Genomic DNA, 24216 nt, shown 5'->3' with positions numbered 1-24216 from the left:
CTACGCGATAGAACCCTAAATAGTGAATAAAATGCCAGTATCTCAAATGTCTTATAGAATCATTCCTAGCAATTATTTTATGAAATGGAAAATGAGATATACCATTTCAGTGACAGTCTGTATTTACAGAAGTATGTGATTGCCCTGTACACCTACACATAAAATTACCCATTTAAAGACGGTCATGAAAATCTATGGTTCACGTACAGTACCAGTCAAAAGTTTGGACACACCTACTCATTCCAGGGTTTTTCTTTATTTGTTACTATTTTCTACATTGTAGGATAATAGTGAAGAAATCTAAAATATGAAATAACACATGGAATTATATAGTAACCAAACAAGTGTTAAACTGATCAAAATATATTTTATATTTGAGATTCTTCAAGTTGCCACTCTTTGCCCTGATGACAGCTTTGCACACACTTGGCATTCTTTCAACCAGCTACATGAGGTAGTCACCTGAAATGCATTTCAATTAACAGGTGTGCCTTGTTAAAAGTGAATTTTCTTAATGCATTTGAGCCAATCAGTTGTGTTAAGGTAGGGGTGGTATACAGAAGATAGCCCTATTTGGAAAAAGACCTAGTCCATATTATGGCAAGAACAGCTCAAATAAGCAAAGTGAAATGACAGTCCATGATTACTTTAAGACATAAAGGTCAGTCAATCCTGAAAATTTCAAGAACTTTCAAAGTTTCTTCAAGTGCAGTCGCAAAAATCATCAAGCGCTATGATGAAACTGTCTCTCAAGAGGACCGCCACAGGAAAGGAAGACCCAGAGTTACCTCTGCTGCAGAAGATAAGTTCATTAGAGTTACCAGCCTCAGAAATTGCAGCCCGAATAAATGTTTCAGAGTAAAAGCAACAGTAACATCTCAACATCAACTGTTCAGAGGAGACTGCGTCAATCAGGCCTTCATGGTTGAATTGCTGCATAGAAACCACTAAATGACACCAATAAGAAGAAGAGACTTGCTTGTGCCAAGAAACACGAGCAATGGACATTAGACCGGTGGAAATCTGTCCTTTGGTCTGATGAGTTCAAATTTTAGATTTTTGGTTTCAACCCCCGTGTCTTTGTGAGACGCAGAGTAGGTGAACAGATGATCTCTGCATGTGTAGTTCCTACCGTGAAGTATGGAGGAGGTGGTGTGATGTTGTGGGGGTGCTTTGCTGGTGACACTGTCTGTGAATTACTTAGAATTCAAGGCACATTTAACCAGCATGGCTACCACAGAATTCTGTAGCGATACGCCATCACATCTGGTTTGCGCTTAGTCCCACTATCATTTGTTTTTCAACAGGACAATGACCCAACACACTTCCAGGCTGTGTAAGGGCTATTTGACCAAGAAGGAGAGTGATGGAATGCTGCATCAGATGACCTGGCCTCCACAATCACCCGACCTCAACCCAATTGAGATGGTTTGGGATGAGTTGGACCGCGGAGTGAAGGAAGTGCTTAGCATATGTTGGAACTCAAGACTGTTGGAAAAGCATTCCATGTGAAGCTGGTTGAGAAAATGCCAAGAGTGGGCAAAGCTGTCATCAAGGCAAAGGGTGGCTACTTTGAAGAATCTCAAATATAAAATATATTTTTTGGTTACTACATTATTCCATATGTGTTCATAGTTCTGATGTCTTCACTATTATTTTACAATGTACAAAATAGTAAAATAAAGAAAAACCCTTTGAATGGGTTGGTGTCCAAACTTTTGACTGGTACTGTATATATAACCGACAAGTAATATTCCACCACAACAACTGCATTACAACTCTATATGAACCTTTCCTCTATATCTTAAACTCCCTCTAAACATTTATTACGTTGGCAATCATTCTGTGTGTGTGTGTTTCCTTCCTCCCAGGAGAGCAGGCTATCTCCCTGCTCTATTTGATGTACGAGCCAAGGGAGTTCACAACTGAACTGTATGGCGTGTTCAAATCAGCCCAGATGCTGCTGTTAGTAAGTGGCTCTGCTTCATCAGAAAGGTCATGATTGTGATTTAGATGCACCAAAAGGTAAACATCAATTGATTTTCCCAGCAACTAAAGACTCAAATCACTGAGAAATGCATTGATAATTATACTGTAATAAGACAGTAATATGTAAAGATTTGGCTGATATGGTGCAACAATTATTTAAGTCTGATCCACATAACCAGAGGTCCAGCTCTGTACTGTACATTTCAAGTGGAAGCTACATTTGTTTGCATTACCACTTGCAGCTATGGGTTTATTTGTTCAGCTGATTCAATCATAAAACTAAATCTAGCTGAAAAAATGATGATCCCATGGCCTTTGGCTTTATATGGTCCTAGAGTACTGCCAATGGTCATTGCATAATGTGAAAACATTTGCACATGACTCAGATCACATGATTACTGTTCTTCTGCGTACTGTGGTTAGTTACCCACGTGTGACTTTCCACACCAAGGTCCACAGGTCTCCACTTGACTGGCCATGGATCGGATGATAGTTAATGATATGCACTAGCTATGTCCCATGGCTTGGAGCAAGAGTGCATAGTACCATCCAGTCCCCACACATTTACAATGACACATTCTTACCATTTCACCTTGTTTTAGAAATCCAAAAACACATAACAGCAAAACAGAAACAAAAATAGATTAAATTAAGTTTCAACTCAGTGTATGATTTTGTGTGTGTGTGTGGGGGGTGCGGGTACTTGAGTGTGTCTCTTCGTCCTTCGTGATCTCATGAATGAGTCTGGGTCGATGTCTTGCCTTGATGTGACACTTAAACAAAGACTGCTTGTTAAAGAGCTCAGAGTCCAGATCGGAGAGGTGACGCTTTCCCATTTAGTCTGTGTCGGCTCACCTGCTCCGCACGGTGCCACAGGGGCTCTCAGAACGCTCTGCTGCCTTTTGTTGGGCTGACTCTGAGGCAGGCAGCCACATCGATTTGGAGGAGGAGGTGTATTATGTCCGTAGTCTATGGGGGATGTCTGAGTGTTGCTTCTTGCCCTCTGCTACAAACACTTTAATTACCAACAGATGAAAGACTTTAGAAGGGGGGAAACTACAGGGTTTGTTTTTAGCTCTCAGGATTCAAACAGTGAAAGTTGAAAAAATAAGGGAGAGGAAGGGGAGTTAGGAGGAGAAAATAAGGGAGAGCTAGGGGAGTTAGGAGGAGAAAATAAGGGAGAGCTAGGGGAGTTAGGAGGAGAAAATAAGGGAGAGCTAGGGGAGTTAGGAGGAGAAAATAAGGGAGAGCTAGGGGAGTTAGGAGGAGAAAATAAGGGAGAGCAAGGGGAGTTAGGAGGAGAAAATAAGGGAGAGCTAGGGGAGTTAGGAGGAGAAAATAAGGGAGATCTAGGGGAGTTAGGAGGAGAAAATAAGGGAGAGCTAGGGGAGTTAGGAGGAGAAAATGAGGGAGAGCTAGGGGAGTTAGGAGGAGAAAATAAGGGAGAGCAAGGGGAGTTAGGAGGAGAAAATAAGGGAGAGCTAGGGGAGTTAGGAGGAGAAAATAAGGGAGAGCTAGGGGAGTTAGGAGGAGAAAATAAGGGAGAGCTAGGGGAGTTAGGAGGAGAAAATAAGGGAGAGCTAGGGGAGTTAGGAGGAGAAAATAAGGGAGAGCTAGGGGAGTTAGGAGGAGAAAATGAGGGAGAGCTAGGGGAGTTAGGAGGAGAAAATAAGGGAGAGCAAGGGGAGTTAGGAGGAGAAAATAAGGGAGAGCTAGGGGAGTTAGGAGGAGAAAATAAGGGAGAGCTAGGGGAGTTAGGAGGAGAAAATGAGCAGCTTGTAGCCTCGGCTATACTAACACAGGTAATCCATCCCCAATATTAATGTTAGTTACATAATAGAATATCAAAAGGTTATGGAATTGTCAATAAAATGTATTATTTCTCCTCAGTAGAAACAACCTTAGCAGGTCTGGGAGGGCAGCAGGGGTGAGTTCACGGCTCCTCTCCTTGAGGTAGCTTTTAATAATTGGCTTAAAGGTTGAGAATGAGATTGACTTGTAATTAGGGCAGAGCAGAGTTCCCTAAGAATGATTAAACACCACAAACACCACAAGCTCTAATGAGTTGATTGAAGTAAAAACATAGAGAGCTGACCTTCTCAGGGAAACGTTTATGCATTCCTATTATGTTTCCTAGTGTAGATTTGAGACTGCTGGTGAGGGAAGGGGGTGGAGGGGGGATGAGGACACTGGCAACTTGTCACCCTGAGCTGGACGGGATAATTAAATCAAATCTGTCAGCTTTTAGACAAAGAGGGCAAATGAGTCACATTACACACAGGCACTCTGACGGGCATAAACAGACGCGCGCGCACACACACACTCAGGCGTGAAGTGTATGCACGCACATATATAGCCTACACACACAGGCTGGTACACACACGTACATAAATAATCCATGTTTGTTGTTTTGACACAATCTCATCATGCACAATCTCTAAAGGTTAATTGATGCAGTGTTTTGGCTAACTAAGGAATGAGGTTCAAACATATAGTGACTCGTTGTAGAACAAAAGCCAAACAGCAAACTTTCCCAAATTACCCCAAATTGTATTTTTAGGAGCGACCAGTAAATTGATTGCCCAACTGTAATTGCAGATTGTTAATTGTTAGGAATAATAGACTAAGATCCGATCACTTAAGAATGTATCCAATTCATTCAACTTCCAATCAAGCATTAAACAATCATTAATATTCAATAAGAGGTAAAGAATGTCTAAAGGTATGTACTGTTTTGTCCTAGGGGTTTACCCTGCTGGGGATCTTCCCACTGCTTATGAGAGTGGTAGGAGAGATGACTCTGGCCAAAGTGAGTGTCCTCTTCAGGACAGCAGGCTTAGTTCTAATGGCCTTCTCCACTAACACATGGATGGTGTTTCTAGGTGAGGGAACCTATGCATGGATTGATGATGAACTGAACTAATATGAAATTCTGGGTCGCTATTCACAAAGTGTTTTAAGAATATGGATATTTCAGCACTCCTACTCTGAGACACTATGAATAAAAGCCCTGAGGTTTTCTCAAATATAAAAGTTTTGGTGCCGTCCTCCTGTAGAGTTACCCTCCTGCAGGCTTTTGCTCCAACCCTAATCTAACACACTTGATTCTAGGAATTGGCTACCCACCAGGACCCTGATTGGCTGTATCAGGTGTGTTACAGCAGGGTTGGAGTAAGCATGTAGATGCAGGGCCTCCCCCTCTGGGAGGAGGGTGGCCAACCCTGGTATAAAATAAAAACATTTGAAAGGTTTCACAATATGCAGAGACCTTCGTAACTGATGAGGTTAAGACTGCAACGTTACAGTACAGGCTGGATTGGATTTTAGCCAGGAGTTGTTGTGAGGATGTTGACACACTTCGACACTGCTGTGCTTTAATTAAAAAGAGACACAAATCCTTTTGTCTTGGAGTATGTAAAGGTGTCATTTTCCTGACTAGCTGCTTAAACACGGACTCCTTTAGGATAACAGTGCATTTGTGCTGGCCTAGTGGTCAGACAGGCTTTTGAGACCGAGGGAGATGGACAGGATGGGTATTGATAACCTTAATTAAATAAATAGTTGTGGAAATTGTTATTCTAATCGACGTGGAGGTGGACTAAAGCATTTTAGAGGGGAGATGAGTGGCGTGACCACACACACATTTTTAAGCATTGTGTGAATAATCAGCTGCAACCTCACCAGATATCTGCATTCTGCTCTTTTCCTTTGCCTGGGATAATGAGGGTTAGCATGCTGGTACAGCTTCAGAGTCATCACCCCCATTTCCATAGCCAGGCAGGAGTTGGTTGGTCTGACTGTATGTTTTAAAGCTGCAATATGTAACTTTTTGGGAGTGCTATTTCTATGCTTCCCGTTCTTAAGTTTCGTTTTTGTATCTTTAACTTTCGGTTTTGTACACCAGCTTCTAACAGCTGAAAATACACATGTTTGGTTATGGAAAATTAGGCAATGTAACGTTCTTCGTCGGGCGAAAGAGAGGAGGACCAAAATGCAGCGTGATGATTATCCATTTTAATAGAATACTTAAACAACGAACAAAAACAATAAACCGACAAAATGAACGAAGACGAAACAGTCCCGTAACGTAAACACAAGAACACAGGAACAATCACCCACAACCCACAATGACAAAACAGGCTACCTAAATATGGCTCCCAATCAGAGACAACGAAAAACGCCTGCCTCTGATTGAGAACCATATCAGGCCAAACACATAGAAACAGACAAACTAGACATACAACATAGAATGCCCACTCAGATCACACCCTGACCAAACAAAATATAGAAACATACAATGCAAACTATGGTCAGGGCGTGACAGGCAAACTATTTGAATTTTAGCAACCAGGAAATTACGGAGCCTTTTCTGCATAGTGCACCTTTAAGTAACAAACATAATAAGTACACATACAGCAAGCACACTTACATGCGCACACACACACACACGAACACATACACCCACACACACACATCCTCATTTGTGATGATTAGGCTTTAAACTATGTTCTAATAAATGAGAATGCAATGCCTTACCCTCACTTCCCCTTTAATGAGCCTGAGCTTAATAACATCAACCTTATCTCATAGATAATGCAGTTTATTGGCTAATATGTCTCAGTTTTTAATGTAACTTTTGTCTTGTTCTGCTCTATCCTGTCTGTCCTCTGTCTTGTCGGTCCTGTCCTGTCCTTCTGTCCCGTCTGTCCTCTTCTGGGATGTATGTCCTCCTTTCCTGTCTGCCCTCATGTCATATTTGCCCTCTTAACCTGTCTGTCGTCCTGCCCTATCCTGTCTGTCCTCCTGCCCCATCTGTCCCCTGTCCTGTCTGCCCATTTGTCCTGTCCTCCTGTTCTGTCCTGTCTGTCCTCATTTTGTTCTGTCTGTCCTCCCCTGCCTTTTCCTGTCTCTCCCTTCCCCCCAGTGGCTGTGGTGTCTGCCCCTGCTGGCATCACTCAGGCTGTCATCCGCTCTCTGTCCTCCACCATCGTAGAGCCAGACGAACAAGGTGGGTCCTGAGCTCCATCACATTTGACTTATAAAGCCCTTTTTACATCAAGTGTTCACAAAGTGCCTCACAGTAACCTGACCTAGACCCCAAAGAGCAAGCGGAATCAGTGGCAAGGAAAAACTCCATAGAAAGAAAGCAACCTAAAGAGGAAGAACCCTCGTACCTTACATTACACTTCAACGTGACTGAAATGAAGAGACAGTTTAACACTGGACTTTTGACCCAGAATGTTCCCTGTTCCTCAAGTCCAACTCCTGAGAGAAAGATGCATGTTATTATATTTTGATGAACCTTGACATCCTCAGCCTAGAGAAAAGGGACAGCAGCCTCGTGGATATTCCGTGTTTTCTGTAAGTCCATCATGGCCACATCAGAGAATGGTTGGATGAACAAATGATGCACAGTAACAATTTGTTGTTCCTTTCTCTTATTCAGTCCCTTTATTGGAACAATTCTATGTAGAATGTATACCTGCATTGAAAGATTGGTAACCTTTTTATTATTTCTCAAATCATTGCACCACTCGTAATGATACTGTTCTTGCAGGCAAAATAACATTGAATAGCAATCAAGATTTTCAAGAGTTAAATAGCTACCATGTCTAGATACTTAGCTACTGAAATGCCCCTGTATAATTATGTGAAATGCAAAGCCTGCTGTACAACCTGTACAGTTTGTTCATGTAAGAAACACCATGTTTTGTTTTCCCATTGTTTTTATTCTGAAGGCATGTTGCACTGCCACTTTTAAGTTGACATGAAAAAGTCCGTAGCTAGCAGCCAGTCTCTCTCTCTCAGATCAATAAGTATTCCATGTTGGAACCACTTAAGATTTCCCTCCCTCTGCTCCATATTCATCTTATGTATCTCTAGTTGGTACTGTAAGCACAGTCACAACATCACAGAGCAATACTATGTCATTCATGATGGCGCCGGAGGGTAGGGCTGCCATCTTATCAACTCTCAACCAATCATGCAATGTTTTTTTTTCTTTTCGCGCTGTTCGTAACTTCTTTTGTACATAATGTTGCTGCTACCGTCTCTTATGACCGAAAAGAGCTTCTGGACATCAGAACCGGGATTATTCACCTCAAATTGGACGTGGAGTTCTTCTTCAATGAGTCGGACGCGAGGGATATACTGCAGACACGCGACCAGGCCACGATCCCCGTGATTCGCTGGAGAAGGAAACTGAGATTTCGAGGCAAAATATCAGGGTGCCTTGCGAGGATTAGGCGATGAGTGGCTAATCTTCCCTTGCCTTTCGGGCTGCTAGCTAACGTTCAATCGCTGGAAAATAAATGGGATGAACTGAAAGCACGTATATCCTACCAACGGAACATTAAAAACTGTAATATCTTATGTTTCACTGAGTCGTGGCTGAACGATGACATTAAGAACATATAGCTGGCGGGTTATACACTATCGGCAAGACAGAAGAGCAGTCTCTGGTAAGACACGGGGAGGGGCCTACACATTTATGTAAACAACAGCTGGTGCACGATGTATAAGGAAGTCTCTAGGTTTTGCTAGCCTGAGGTAGTGTGGTCTACTGCTTATCATGAGATACTCTATCTACCTAGAGTTTTCATCTGTATTTTTTGTAGCTGTCCACATAGCACCACAGAACGAGGTTGGCACTAAAACCGCACAAAATGAGCTGTATTCCGCCATAAGCAAACAGGAAAACACTCATCCAGAGGCGGCTCTCCTAGTGGCCGGTGACTTTAATGCCAGGGAAACTTAAATCAGTTTTACCGAATTTCTATTAGCATGTTAAATGTGCAACCAGAGGGAAAAAAATTCTTGACCACATTTACTCCACACACAGAGACGTGTACAAAGCTCTCCCTCGCCCTCCATTTGGCAAATCTGACCATAACTCTATCCTCCTGATTCCTGCTTACAAGTTAAATGAAAGCAGGAAGCACCAGTGACTCGGTATATAAAAAAGTGGTCAGATGAGCAGATGCTAAACTACAGGACTGTTTTGCTAGCACAGACTGGAATATGTTCCGGGATTCTTCCGATAGCATTGAGGAGTATACCACATCAGTCACTGGCTTTATCAATAAGTGCATAGAGAACGTCGTCCCCAGAGTGACTGTACGTACATACCCCAACCAGAGGCCATGGATTACAGGCAACATTTGCACTGAGCTAAAGGTTAGAGCTGCCACTTTCAAGGAGCGGGACTCTAACCCGGAAGCTTATAAGAAATCCTGGTATGCCCTCCGATGAACCATCAAGCAGGCAAAGCATCAATACAGGACAAAGAACAAATCGTACTACACCGGTTCCGACGCTTGTCGGATGTGGTAGGGCTTGCAAACTATTACAGACTACAAAGGGAAGCACAGCCGAGAGCTGCCCAGTGACACGAGCCTATCAGACGAGCTAAACTTCTATGCTCGCTTCGAAGCAAGTAACACTGAAACATGCACGAGAGCATCAGCTGTTCCGGATGACTGTGTGATCACGCTCTCTGCAGCCGATGTGAGTAAGACCTGTTAAACAGGTCAACATTCGCAAGGCCGCTGGGTCAGACGGATTACCAGGACGTGTACTCCGAGCATGCGCTGACCAACTGGCAAGTGTCTTCACTGACATTTTCCACCTCTCCCTGTCTGAGTCTTTAATGCCAACATGTTTCAAGGAGACCACCATAGTGCCTGTGCCCAAGAACACTAAGGTAACCTGCCTAAATGACTACCGACCCATAGCACTCACGTCTGTAACCATGAAATGCTTTGAAAGGCTGGTCATGGCTCACATCAACACCATTATCCCAGAAACCCTAGACCCACTCCAATTTGCATACCGAACCAACAGATACACAGATGATGCAATCTCTATTGCACTCCACATTGCCCTTTCCCACATGGACAAAAGCAACACTTATGTGAGAATGCTATTCATTGACTACAGCTCAGCGTTCAACACCATAGTGCCCTTAAAGCTCATCACTAAGCTAAGGACCCTGGGACTAAATACCACCCTCTGCAACTGGAACCGAGACTTCCTGACGGGCCGCCCCTAGGTGGTAAGGGTAGGTAACAACACATCCACCACGCTGATCCTCAACACGGGGGCCCCTCAGGGGTGCGTGCTCAGTCCCCTCCTGTACTCCCTGTTCACTCATAACTGCACGGCCAGGCACGACTCCAACACTATCATTTAAGTTTGCTGATGACACAACAGTGGTAGGCCTGATCACCGAAAACGATGAGACAGCCTATAGGGAGGAGGTCAGAGACTTGACCGTGTGGTGCAAGGACAACAACCTCTCCCTCAACGTGATCAAGACAAAGTAGATGATTGTGGACTACAGGAAAAGGAGGACCGAGCATGCCCCCATTCTCATCGACGGGGCTGTAGTGGAGCAGGTTGAGAGCTTCAAGTTCCTTGGCGTCCACATCATCAACAAACTAACATGGTCCGAACACACCAAGACAGTCACGAAGAAGGCACAACAAAACCTATTCCCCCTCAGGAGACTGAAAAGATTTGGCACGGGTCCTCAGATCCTCAAAAGGTTCTACAGCTGCACCATCCTGACTGGTTGCATCCCTGCCTGGTATGGCAACTGCTCGGCCTCCGATCGCAAGGCACTACAGAGGGTAGTGCGTACGGCCCAGTATATCACATCGGGGCCAAGCTTCCTGCCATCCAGGACCTCTATACCAGGCGGTGTCAGAGGAAGGCCATAAATGTTTTCTAAGAGTCCAGTCACCCTAGTCATAGACTGTTCCCTCTGCTACCGCACGGCAACCGGTACCGGAGCGCCAAGTCTAGGTCCAATAGGCTTCTAAATAGCTTCTTCCCCCAAGCCATAAGACTCCTGAACAGCTAATCAAATGGCTACCCAGACTATTTGCACCCCCCTCTACGCTGCTGCTACTCTGTTATTATCTATGCATAGCCACCTTAATAACCCTACCTGCATGTACATAATTACCTCGACACCGGTGCCCCCGCATATTGACTCTGTACCGGTACCCCCTGTATAAAGCCCTGCTATTGTTATTTACTGCTGCTCTTAAATTATTTTGTTTTTCTCTTTTTTTGTGGTATTTTCTTAAAACTGCATTGTTGGTTAATCTCTTGTAAGTAAGCATTTCACTGTAAGGTCTACTACACCTGTTGTATTCAGTGCATGTGACAAATACACAATGATATCAAATCAAATTTTGTCTTCATGTTCAAAGTTATTCAACCTGGACTGTGTGTACTTAAACAATGCTTTCAATGAAAGTACAATCATCCGAAAACATTACATATTTAAACCTCTGTTGGTAGTCTAAACTCTTATTTTCTAGGGTAGTCAACTATTTTCTTTTACAGTCACACTAAAAAAACTAATTTGTTTAGAATAATTTGTGTCTTCAAACCCAGAGCCTTATATTTGGAGAGTTTCAACAACTATTTCAACGTTCATGAGTTCAGTTGATGGAACTCTGTCAACATAAGGCTCTGCATAAACCCGTGTTTCTTTTGTGACCCTGCAGGTGCGATGTTCTCCTTCTCTGCATCTGTGGAGACCACATGTATTATGTTTGCAGCGGTGATGTTTAATGGCCTGTTCCCTCTGACCCTGCCCACCTTCCCTGGCATGCCCTTCATCGTCATGGCAGGCTTCACACTCATCATCTTCATCTTAATGCAGTAAGTCACCTGCCTGTTGTCTTTATATAACTTATTGATAACCATTTAACAAAAAAATATTACAATGAAATACCATGGTTTTGCAATCAGAATTATTCTGACACACATAGCAAACTTCTTCAGTTGTCAGAAAGTGTCTGTCTGACACACGATGATTCAAGTCTTGGCATGGACGTGCAGTATATGAGAAGAATAAAGACCGATAAGGAGTCATATGTATAGATGGTGGATCTTCATTTAATCACCCTGTTGCAGGAGAACTTTCCAGGAAATGTAGGAAATTGCAGGAAATGTCAAACTTATAGTGGATTTGAGGTTTAAAACGGCTTTAGAAGTTTGTAATTTCCACTTCAGAAATGTTACTTGATTTTCCCTTATGAAAAATATATCCACCCATACAAAACTGCACATTAATTATAATCCACATAATAATTCACATTTCCTATTGTTGCAGGTTTAAATTGGCTCAAATTAAGATCCTACATGTGTACTGAAAGTATTCAGACCCCTTGACCTTTTCCACATTTTGTTACGTTACAGTCTTATTCTAAAATGTATTAAATATACATATTTTAATCTAAACAGAATACGCCATAATGACAAAGCAAAAACAGGTTTAGACATTTTTGCTAATTTATTAAAAATGAAAAACAAATCACATTTTACATAACTATTCAGACCCTTTACTCAATACTTTGTTGAAGCACCTTTTGCAGCGATTACAACCTTGAGTCTTCTTGGGTATGACACTAAAAGTTTGGCACACCTGTATTTGGGGAGTTTCTCCCCCTTTTTCTTTGCAGATCCCCTCAAGCTCTGTCAGGTTGGATGGGGAGCGTTGCTGCACAGCTATTTTCAGGTCTCCAGAGAGGTTAGATCGGGTTCAAGTCCGGGTTCTGGCTGGGCCACTCAAGGACATTCAGAGACTTGTCCCGAAGCCACTCCTGTATTGTCTTGGCTGTGTGCTTAGAGTCGTTGTCCTGCTGGAAGTCGAACCTTCACCCCACTCTGAGGTCCTGGGCCCTCTGGAGAAGGTTTTGATCAAGGATCCACTGTACTTTGCTCCATTCATCTTTGCCTCGATCCTGACTAGTCTCCCATTACCTGCCGGTGAAAAACATCCCCACACCATGATGCTGTCACCACCATGCTTCACTGTAAGGATGGTGCCAGGTTTCCTCCAGACGTGACGCTTGGAATTCAGGCCAAAGAGTTCAAATTTGGTTTCATCAGACCAGAGAATCTTGTTTCTCATGGTCAGAGTCCTTTAGGTGCCTTTTGGCAAACTCTAAGCGGGCTGGTTGTCCTTCTGGAAGGTTCTCCCATTTTGTCCAGCTCTAGCAAGAGTTTTTGCGGTTCCAAAGTTCTTCCATTTAAAAATGTTGGAGGCCACTGTGTTTCTAGGGGACTTTCAATGCTGCAGAAATGTTTTGGTAACCTTCCCGTGATCTGTGCCTTGACACAATCCTGTCTCGGTACTCTACGGACAATTCCTTCAACCTCATGGCTTGGTTTTTGCACTGACGTACACTATCAACTGTGGGACCTTATATAGACAGGTGTGTGTCTTTTCCAAATCATGTCTAATCAATTGAATTTACCACAGATGGACTCCAATCAAGTTGTAGAAGCATCTCAAGGATGATCAATGGAAACAGGATGCACCTGAGCTCAGTTTTGAGACTCATAGCAAAGGGTCTGAATACTTGTGTAAAGAAGTTATTTTGTATATATATAAAAAAAAAAAAAAGTCTATTTACATTTGCAAAAATGTCTAAACCTGTTTTCGCTTTGTCATTAAGGGGTTTGTTTGTATATTTTAGAAAAACATATATATTTAATCAATTTTAGAATAAGGCTGTATAGTAACAAAATGTGTAACAAGTCACGGGGTCTAAATTCTTTCCGAAGGCACTGTACATAGTAAAAAAATGCAGATTTAGCTGCAGTCACTTTGGTTGAAGGGGACCTAAAGGCAATTAACATTTCAAAATGTTAATTGTTCAAGGGTTTCTCAAAATTGTATGATTATTGCTCCAAATGAAAGTATTTTCAAAAGGGCAATAAGGAATTAAGATTACATTTACTAACATAACATGCCGCTAACCGATAGTTTTGTGGTCAATTTGGTGTTAACTTTTTTTCAGACACTTAAGTAATCTTCACTTGAATAGACTTTGATTACTTCAGTAATTCATTTCCTAGAATGTGTGTGTGATTTGAATTTACAATGGAGAAAGTAATCATAGTACAATAAGGTATAATTGTAGTGAGGAGGAATCATCGCTACTGGATGAATGTAATTTAATTTCCTGGGTGTGGGTTGCTTGCTGATAGTTATTAGGTTTCTATTCATGGGGAGTGAACCGTTTAGTCTGAAGCTGAGATGGGTATCCACTTTTAAATAGATTTTATTGATTTTGTAATGTAATTTATTAATTCTATTCACTTACTTTTGAGCTGTCACTTGAATGTTGAATACAGTACAGGACCATCGGTCTTCAAACCTGTACATTTCCATTCTATGCATGGACATGAAGTAAATGGCTATAAATGAAAGTCTGTTTAGCTGTTTCTACAGGCTATCTGCCACAATACCAGGGATCATGGTGGTCCAACATATATCACTATTTTGTCCTACCATGTTGTTCAACATCAGCAATAGGTTTTGCTTTAGTGTAGCAACACAGTACAGAAACGTAATATAATTTAATGGTGTTAACAGAACGTCAAACTCATGTAAGGGGATGTATGAAACATACAGTAGTATATCAATTACATTTGAGTCATTTAGCAGACTCTCTTAGCCAGAGCGACTTACGGGAGAAATGGCCTTGCTCAAGTGCACCTCGACAGATGTTTCACCTAGTCGTCTCTGGGATTTGAACCAGCTGTACCTCAACGCATACTGTAGGCTACAATAAGTGATTTCCAACTGTGACGCACAGGGATACCATTAAACACTAACCGCTTTAGCTCTAGTCAAAAGATGTGCACTATAGTAATAGTAGGGTGCAATTTGGGATGCGCCCTATGACTGACTTGCTGGAGCCTTGAACAGACACTACCAACTCCATTACCATCCTTTCAATTCATTGTGACGGTCCACATTTGATGTTCTTGCCACTCTATGATTAAGCCATTGCCTTTGGTAATTGAGGTATTAAGTAATGTAGGGGTCCCAGTAATAAAAGCACCATGTGGTCTGGTGGTATGTGGTTATATTTGTCCTATTTTACACATGTAAAAGTGTGTATTAATACGCATGTGTGATTTGGAAATGCGTTTTTGCATATTCCATCTCCCCCTAAGAGACACCCTCAGAGAGTGGGGTCATGGCCAGTGTCAGCCATTATCCACGCCAACCCTAGAGAAATTAGGGTTAAGTGCCTTGCTCAAGGGATTTGAACTAGCAACCTTTCGGTTACTGGCCTAACACTAACACTGGCGTACCTGCCCCCCATTTTGTGTGTGTGCACGCATGCGTGGATAGTGTAGTGAGGAGGGGAGCGGTTAAGTTATCGTCCCCAGGCTGGAATTACATGGGGCTGGGGCTGCTGCCTTGGGGCCATGGTGGCCGCCCCCTCCCAACCATGCTGCTGCTACTAACACACACACATATTCAGTCATACATACATACAAGTTGAAGTCAGAAGTTTACATACACCTTAGCCAAATATATTTAAACTCAGTTTTTCACAATTCCTGACATTTAATCCTAGAAATAATGTCCTGTCTTAGGTCAGTTAGGATCACCACTTGATTTTAAGAATGTGAAATGTCAGAATAATAGTAGAGAGAATGATTCATTTCAGCTTTTATTTCTTTCATCACATTCCCAGTGGGTCAGAAGTTTACATACACTGAATTCGTATTTGGTAGCATTGCCTTTAAATTGTTTAACTAGGGTCAAACGTTTCAGGTAGCCTTCCCACAATAAGTTGAGCTTCCCACAATAAGTTGGGTGAATTTTGGCCCATTCCTCCTGACAGAGCTGGTGTAACTGAGTCAGGTTTGTAGGCCTCCTTGGTTGCACACACTTTTTCAGTTCTGCCCACATATATTTTCTATAGGATTGAGGTCAGAGCTTTGTGATGGCCACTCCAATACCTTGACTTTGTTGTCCTTAAGCCATTTTGCCACAACTTTGGAAGTATGCTTGGGATCATTGTCCATTTGGAAGACCCATTTGTGACCAAGTTTTAACTTCTTGACTGATGTCTTGAGATGTTGCTTCAATATATCCACATAATTTCCCCTCCTCATGAGGCCATTTTGTGAAGTGCACCAGACCCTCCTGCAGCAAAGCACCTCCACAACATGATGCTGCCACCCCCATGCTACACGGTTGGGATGGTGTTCTTCGGCTTGCAAGCCTCCTCCATTTTCCTCCAAACATAACGATGGTCATTATGGCCAAACAGTTCTATTTTTGTTTCATCAGACCAGAGGACAGTTCTCCAAAAAGTACGATCTTTGTCCACATGTGCAGTTTGAAACCATAGTCTGCCTTTTTTTATGGCGGTTTTGGAGCAGTGGCTTCTTCCTTGCTGAGTGGCCTTTCAGGTTATGTCGATATAAGACTCTTTTTACTGTGGATATAGATACTTTTGTACCCGTTTCCTCCAGCATCTTCACAAGGTCCTTTGCTGTTGTTCTGGGATTGATTTGCACTTTTCGCCGCAAAGTACGTTAATCTCTAGGAGACAGAACACGTCTTCTTCCTGAGCGGTATGGCGACTGCGTGGTCCCATGGTGTTTATGCTTGCATACTATTGTTTGTACAGATGAGTGGTACCTTCAGGCGTTTGGAAATTGCTACCAAGGGTGAACCAGACTTGTGGAGGTCTACAATTTTTTTTCTGAGGTCTTGGCTGATTTCTTTTGATTTTCCCATGATGTCAAGCAAAGAGGCACTGAGTTTGAAGGTAGGCCTTGAAATACATCCACAGGTACACCTCCAATTGACTGAAATGATGTCAATTAGCCTATCAGAAGCTTCTAAAGCCATGACATAATTTTCTGGAATTTTCCAAGCTGTTTAAAGGCACAGTCAACTTAGTGTATGTAAACTTCTGACCCATTAGAATTGTGATACAGTGAATTATAAGTGTAATAATCTGTCTGTAAACAATTGTTGGAAAAATTACTTGTCATGCCCAAAGTAGATGTCATAACCGACTTGCCAAAACTATAGTTTGTTAACAAGAAATTTGTGTAGTGGTTGAAAAATGAGTTTTAATGACTCCAACCTAAGTGTTTGTAAACTTCTGACTTCAACTGTATATACACACACACACACCAGAGCCAGACAATTAAGGTGCAATTAAGCAATGAAACACTACTGTGGTCACACATTGTCAGAGCACGAAGCAGGGCATATTACCTGTGCTTACTGAAATGATAGGTGTGAATGAGTTCCCCCCTCATCAAAGATGGAGGTGATTAGTGAACAAATCACAGATGTAGGGTGCTGTGCTGTGGAATTTTCCTTTGTAATTTGATGTTGGCTGTGTTGGAATTATAGAAGTAGAAGTAATGACAGGTTATGGATGATCAACGTTTTCCCTAAGCGCCGACCAAATCGATTCAAACTATTTGTCACATGCGCAGAATACAACAAATGTAGACTTTACCGTGAAATGCTTACTTACAAGCCCTTAACCAACAGTGCAGTTCAAGAAGAGTTAAGAAAATGTTTACCAAGTTGACTAAAATAAAAAGTAATAATAAAAAGTAACACAATAAGAATAACAGTAATCGGCTAAACGGCCATTAACGGATTAATTGTCAGCCGGATACTTTTTCCATTTCATAAATTAACTAGGCTTCTTTTAATTTAGAAGTTTCAATTCTCTAGTCAGAAAAGTCCATGTAGCCTTCTCCCCCTAGAGTGAATGAAATTATGCATCTTCTAGTGATCTATTGACAGGGCTTATACAAATGGAGCGATGACAGGGAAACACTGCTTGTTTGTCAATCTGCTGCCTGTCCCGCCTCTCGGTACCTGTGTTATTTTTGTGCACTGTGGTTGGCTGCAGTCAAATTTATTTTCACAGAGAAGAGAAAGCATGATGCTTCTTCGTCTCCTGTGAGTGAATTTATATGTCCCATGTAATGTAAGCGGTAACGATGAGTTGAAATCCACTTAACTCTTGTTTTGTGGCACATTCATTTATTTAGCATGTTTAATTTAGCAAGCCACGGAGTTGGGCGGCGTGGGCTATTTACTGTGTTTACTGTGCTTTGATTGTGTTGACTAGTTTATAAGGTGACGAACTGAATAAAGTCAAACTCCTATATCCCTTTGCTATTCATAAATCATACAACGGAGTTATATGTCCATGGTATCGCGTCGGGACAAGTAAACTAAAGATCTTGTGTGTATTTTCTTAGGATTCAAGCCCATGTCGAGATTTTCCAGTGACCACTAAAGTGACGTCAGTGTAGCCTAGTGATGGGTTGTTTGCGAACGAACAGCTCTTTTTGAATGTCTCTTTTAGGTGAATGTCAGGAACCGAATTGCATAGGTGAGAGGACCGTTAGTTTGGCTCCCTAACTTGCATAATGGTAGGCTATTACTGTTTTTCGGTGACTATCTGCAGATAAATTATGAGAACATTCGATGAAGATGTTGAATCCTCACTGAAGGAACAATAGGTAGTGGAGAGAGAGCCTCATTCTGGTCCAAAATATGATAAAAGAAAACATAACATTGACGGTTATAAAAGCTAATGATAATTATATGGTATTATTAAGGATATTGATATTAGAGGTCGACCGATTTATGATTTTTCAATGCCGATACCGATACAGATTATTGGAGGACAAAAAAAGCCGATACCGATTTAATCGGCCGATTTATAAAAAAAAAATATATATATATATCATACACACACACACATTTTTGTAATAATGACAATTGCAACAATACTGAATGAACAATGAACACTTTTATTTTAACTTAATATAATACATAAATACGCACACAGCTCTGAAGTGACAATGATACTGAAGAGTCTGCTTAGGAGACAAATACTCTCAACTGTTTGAATAAAAGTTTAAGTTGCCTGTGATGAATGTTGAAAACAAAAACTTTAATTTCTATATGCAAGAAATCCTATTTTAATAATGGGCATGGTAAGAATTGACAACCAAAGTGCGAGTCATAATTCCCATGACACCTTCTAGCAAAATCTGAAAAGCGGTTCCTTCATTTATTCCATAGGATATTTTTAGATTCACTTAAAATAAGGTCTGTGTTTCGTGTAGGCTTACATCACCGTGCCAATTTTATAACTGTGTAGATATCCATAGGACAAGGTAACTGATCAATATTGGCAAAATATAAGCGAAGATAAACTTTTTTGTAGAGTGGATTTATGAAAATATGTTGACAAACGTTACCTTATCCTAGTGAGATTTACACGGGTATCAAAATGTCGAGGCGGTTTAAGCCTGCACGAAACACAGACCTTATTTGAAGTAGATCAAGACATTCTCTATGGAAGACATGAACGGTAAAATAACAAAGGAACCCCTTTCAAATTCAGCCGCAAGTTATTACAGGAATTATAACGCGTCGACTATTTCTCTCTAAACCATATACCTTTGACTAATCCGGAAACTATCACCTCGAAAACAAAACGTTTATTCCGTTCCGTATTTTATCTAACGGGTGGCATCCATGAGTTTAAATATTCCTGTTACATTGCACAACCTTCAATGTTGTCATAATTACGTAAAATTCTGGCAAATTAGTTCGCAAAGAGCCAGGCGGCCCAAACTGTTGCATATACCCTGACTCTGCGTGCAATGAACGCAAGAGAAATGACACAATTTCACCTGGTTAATATTGCCTGCTAACCTGGATTTCTTTTAGCTAAATATGCAGGTTTAAAAATATATACTTGTGTATTGATTTTAAGAAAGGCATTGATGTTTATGGTTAAGTACACGTTGGAGCAATGACAGTCATTGATTGATTGTTTTTTATAAGATAAGTTTAATGCTAGCTAGCAACTTACCTTAGCTTACTGCATTCACTAACAGGCAGGCCCCTCGTGGAGTGCAATGTAATCAGGTGTTAGAGCATTGGACTAGTTAACTGTAAGGTTGCAAGATTGGATCCCCCGAGCTGACAAGGTTAAAAATCTGTCGTTCTGCCCCTGAACGAGGCAGAACGTTCCTAGGCCGTCATTGAAAATAAGAATGTGTTCTTAACTGACTTGCATAGTTAAATAAAGATTAAATAAAGGTGTAAAAAAAATCGGGCGGCAAATCGGGCGCCCAAAAATACCGATTACCGAATGTTATGAAAACTTGAAATAGGCCCCGATTAATCGGTCGACCTCTAATTGATATGGGCCTACTGATTTGAATGAAGTGCTGACAATGGAGTAGTCAACTGTTGCTTTCTGTGTAGCAAAGCCCATGTTTAACAACTGCTTCTTTCTTCAGCCATACCTGTAGGTCTATTCATGAAAGCATGATTTTGTATAAAAGTCTGGGGGTCCTCCCCCTGAACATTTTAGCATTTTTAAAACCAGTTTCCTGCTATTCTATATTGTTTTGTAAACACGGAATGCATGTTTACTTGATAGAATACAGCCTTATTTCTTAGGTTTTGGCCTCAATAAAATGTAATTAAAAGACTCGTTTTTTTGGCTATTCCCACCCACAATAATTGATTGACGGGTCTGAAACCATACCAAATCTGTGACTGACAAACATCCTGCCCCCTCCCCTGACAATCACAGTGATTGATTGACAGGTCAAACTGATTGACAGGCCAAAGAGATAGTTCACCCAAATAAAAAAATGACACATTGGTTTGCTTACCCTTAGTGTCCACAGCCACAGAGCCAATAAAATACAGATTTTGAAAAACAAACATCATTGAGGCAATTCAGAACTTGCAATAAAATTGTAAATATGACTTTAATATCAATAGAAGATAGGTTTAATGTTAAAAAGGGTTATCTTACTTAGAAAATAGTCCTGATCATACAGTATAGGCTTACGCAATATCCCAAACAACTAACAACACACTGAATTCATGCATTTTCAGTAATTGAAATGTTTGTCTTTCTACACAATACCACAATTCATTTTACCAAAATGGGAGATTAAGTTGTTCAAATATTCAATAATTTTGCTGTGTATTTCAGATGGAATCATGCCATTATAATGTATCAGAGGCCACCAAAATAGAGCTGTATACTGTGTGCCGTGTGCATGCATGGGTGAGTGACTAGCTGGAGACCACATTTTGAGAGACGTGCTGACAAAAGCAGGTTGTAATTGTCTTTGGATTTGCAATACAAATACAGAAATGTTCTTTGTTGAAATCAACATTTTTCATAATCAAAATATTGAATCCCATGGAGAGAGGTTCATTTCTAACAAGACACAATACACCTTTTATAGACAATGCATACAATGAAGCAGCTTGTACTGTAGTATTCTTCCAAGATTTTGTGTTAGAGTGAGAGAGAAAGAAACAGTGAGCGAGGGAGGGAGCAAAATAAAGAGTGCACATGTCTTCCTAGTTTTGACCCCTTGGAATACTGATGAGAAAGAGGAGGACGATGAAAGGGAATCAGTGAAGACGATGACAAATTCAGTGGAGAAGAATGAGAGACCATACAGCCTGTCTGGTATTGGGTGCACGTAACAACATGCACTGATATGAGAGAGAGACAGACAGAGGGAGAGAGAGGCCAGAGCTGATTTAATCCAACCATCAAAGACTAATGTCTTCTATTGACTCTGTGAATGCATTTTCGTTTTTAGATGGAACCAAATTAGATATTGTAATTCTGAACCAGCTTTTTGAGACCTGTTTTTGTGTCTACCGTGATCAGACGAGGTTGGTATTGTTGGGAAAGTAAAAGGGAGGGATGGAGATGGTATGAAATGTGTGTTTTTACCACTCAGAAACCACTGAACCAACCCACAGTGTACGGTGCATTCGTAAAGTATTCAGACCCCTTGGCTTTTTCCACATTTTGTTACGTTACAGCCTTATTCTAAAATGGATGAAATTGTCCACCCCATCAATCTACACACAATACCCCATAATGACAAAGAAAGAAAATGTTTTTTAGACATTTTTGGAAATGTATTTAAAAAAATATATATATATATCACATTTGCATAAGTATTCAGACCCTTTACTGAGCACTTTGTTGAAGCACCTTTGGCAGTGATTACAGCCTCAAGTCTTTTTGGGTATGATTCTACAAGCTTGGTACAACTGTATTTGGAGAGTTTCTCCCATTCTTCTCTGCGGATCCTCTCAAGCTCTCCGGTTAGATGGGGAGCATCGCTGCACAGCTATTTTCAGGTCTCTCCAGAGATATTCGATTGGGTTTAAGTCCGGGCTCTAGCTGGGCCACTCAAGGACATTCTGAGAATTGTCCCGAAGCCTCTCCTGCGTTGTCTTGGCTGTGTGCTTAGGGTCGTTGTCCTGTTGAAAGGTGAACCGTCACCCTAGTCTGAGGTCCTTAGCCCTCTGGAGCAGGTTTTCATTAAGGATTTCTCTGTACTTTGCTCCGTTCATCTTTGCCTCGATCCTGATTAGTCTCCCAGCCTCTGCCGCTAAAAAGCATCCCTACAGCATGATGCTGCCACCACCATGCTTCTCTTTAGGGATGGTGCCAGGTTTCCTTCAGACTTGACACTTGGCATTCAGGCCAAAGATTTCAATCTTGGTTTCATCAGACCAGAGAACCTTGTTGCAAGATGGCGCCGATAGAGATGGAAGTCCTTAGGAAACTGTGCAGTATTTTATTTTTTTATGTATTATTTATTACATTGTTAGCCCAGAAAACTTTAAGTGTTATTATATACAACTGGGAAGAACTATTGGATTTCAGAGAGACGTGAACTTACCAGCACAACCAGCACTACGACCAGGAATACAACTTTCCCAAAGCGGATCCTTTGTGTCACGCCCTGACTTTAGTTCCTTTTTTATGTCTCTATTTTGGTTTGGTCAGGGCGTGAGTTGGGGTGGGCATTCTATGTCTGGTGTTCTATGTTGTCTGTTTCTTTGTGTTTGGCCGTGTGTGGTTCTCAATCAGAGGCAGCTGTCTATCGTTGTCTCTGATTGAGAACCATACTTAGGTAGCCTGTTACCACCTGTGTTTGTGGGTAGTTGTTTTGTGTGTCTGCACCAGCCAGAACTGTTTCGGTCGTTCTCTTTGTTATTTTTGTTATTTCATTGTTCATTAAATAAATATGGACACGTACCACGCTGCACCTTGGTCCTCTCCTTCCAACAGCCGTTACAGTCTGTATCTCCCAGGGCATTTGAACTGATTCCAGAGGCTGACCCAAAACAACGCCGCCGGAAGATGGTGCCGGAGAGGTCTTCTATTTAGGCTTCGGATGCGTGCACACCACCCACCACTCCCAGGTATATTACTCACTAATGTCCAGTCCCTAGTTAACAAAGTCAATGAAATCTGGGTAGGAGTTGCTTTCCAAAGAGATTTCCGGGATTGTAACATACATGCTGTCGGAGTCCATACAGCCAACGTAATTTTAGTGCATTGCACCGACAGGAATGAACATCTCTCCGGTAAGAAGAAGGGCAGGGGTGTATGTTTCATGATTAACTACTCATGGTGTAATTGTAACAACATACAGGAACTCAAGTCCTTTTGTACACCTGACCTAGAATTCCTCACAATCAAATGCCTACCGTATTATCTCCCACGAGAACTGTCCTCGGTTATTGTCACGGCCGTGTTTATCCCCCCGCAAGCGGATACCAAGACGTCCATCAAGGAACTTCACTGGACTTTATGTAAACTGAAAACCATATATATTGAGGCTGCATTTATTGTAGCTTGGGATTTTAACAAAGCTAATTTGAGAACAAGGCTACCTAAATGCTATCAGCATATTGATTGTTGTACACGAGCGAGTAACACGCTCGACTATTGCTACTTTAACCTCCTAAATGCATACAAGGCCCTCCCAGCCCTCCTTTTGGCAAATCTGACCATGACTCCATCTTGTTGCTCCCCTCCTATAGGCAGAAACTAAAACAGAAAGCGCCTGTACTTTGGTCAGACCAGCGTTGGATAGACCTATCGGATTCCTCGCTTCAAGATTGCTTCGATCACGTGGACTGGGATATGTTCCGTGTAGCCTCCGATAATAACATTATGTGTACGCTGACTCGGTGAGTGAGTTTATAAGGAAGTGTATAGGAGATGTTGTACCCACTGTAAGGATGGGTATCGTTAAGATTTTAACGGTATTACTACTCTTACCAATACTGCTTATCGATCCGGTACTTTAATGGTATTCTTATCGGTTTGTTTTCTGTAATTTTTTACGAAAAAAATTAAACATTAAGGACAGACTTAACATAGCTTTTTTTCTGAAATGTAAAATAACAATTATTTACAGCTAAAGACTCTAATGTTGTGATGATGGAAATGTAAAACAAATTAATTAACAATATTTTACTGCGAAAGAAAATACAGTGGTATAGAGCAACACGGGTGGGGCATGAAGGTAGGCTGCAAAAGGACT

At 41.5% G+C, this 24216-nt stretch overlaps 1 protein-coding gene across 4 annotated transcripts in view; it reads left to right on the top strand.

The window, feature by feature from the left end:
• The window catches only part of LOC139553381 (proton-coupled folate transporter-like), a 56767-nt gene that overhangs the window by 3363 nt on the left and 29188 nt on the right, over positions 1-24216 (top strand). For 2 of the 4 annotated variants that reach the window (XM_071365652.1, XM_071365653.1), the window contains exons 3-6: positions 1872-1969; positions 4733-4871; positions 6914-6997; positions 11508-11664. In XM_071365652.1, the coding sequence (XP_071221753.1) occupies positions 1872-1969; positions 4733-4871; positions 6914-6997; positions 11508-11664 (478 nt within the window). The remainder of the gene's footprint in view (positions 1-1871; positions 1970-4732; positions 4872-6913; positions 6998-11507; positions 11665-24216) is intronic. The other 2 variants (XM_071365654.1, XM_071365656.1) reach the window with 1 other exon arrangement.

This window comes from Salvelinus alpinus, chromosome 25 (assembly GCF_045679555.1).
Source record: "Salvelinus alpinus chromosome 25, SLU_Salpinus.1, whole genome shotgun sequence".
Lineage (NCBI taxonomy): Eukaryota > Metazoa > Chordata > Actinopteri > Salmoniformes > Salmonidae > Salvelinus > Salvelinus alpinus.
The sequence above is the reverse complement of the archived record's forward strand: the minus strand, read 5'-3'. Positions and strand labels throughout refer to the sequence as shown.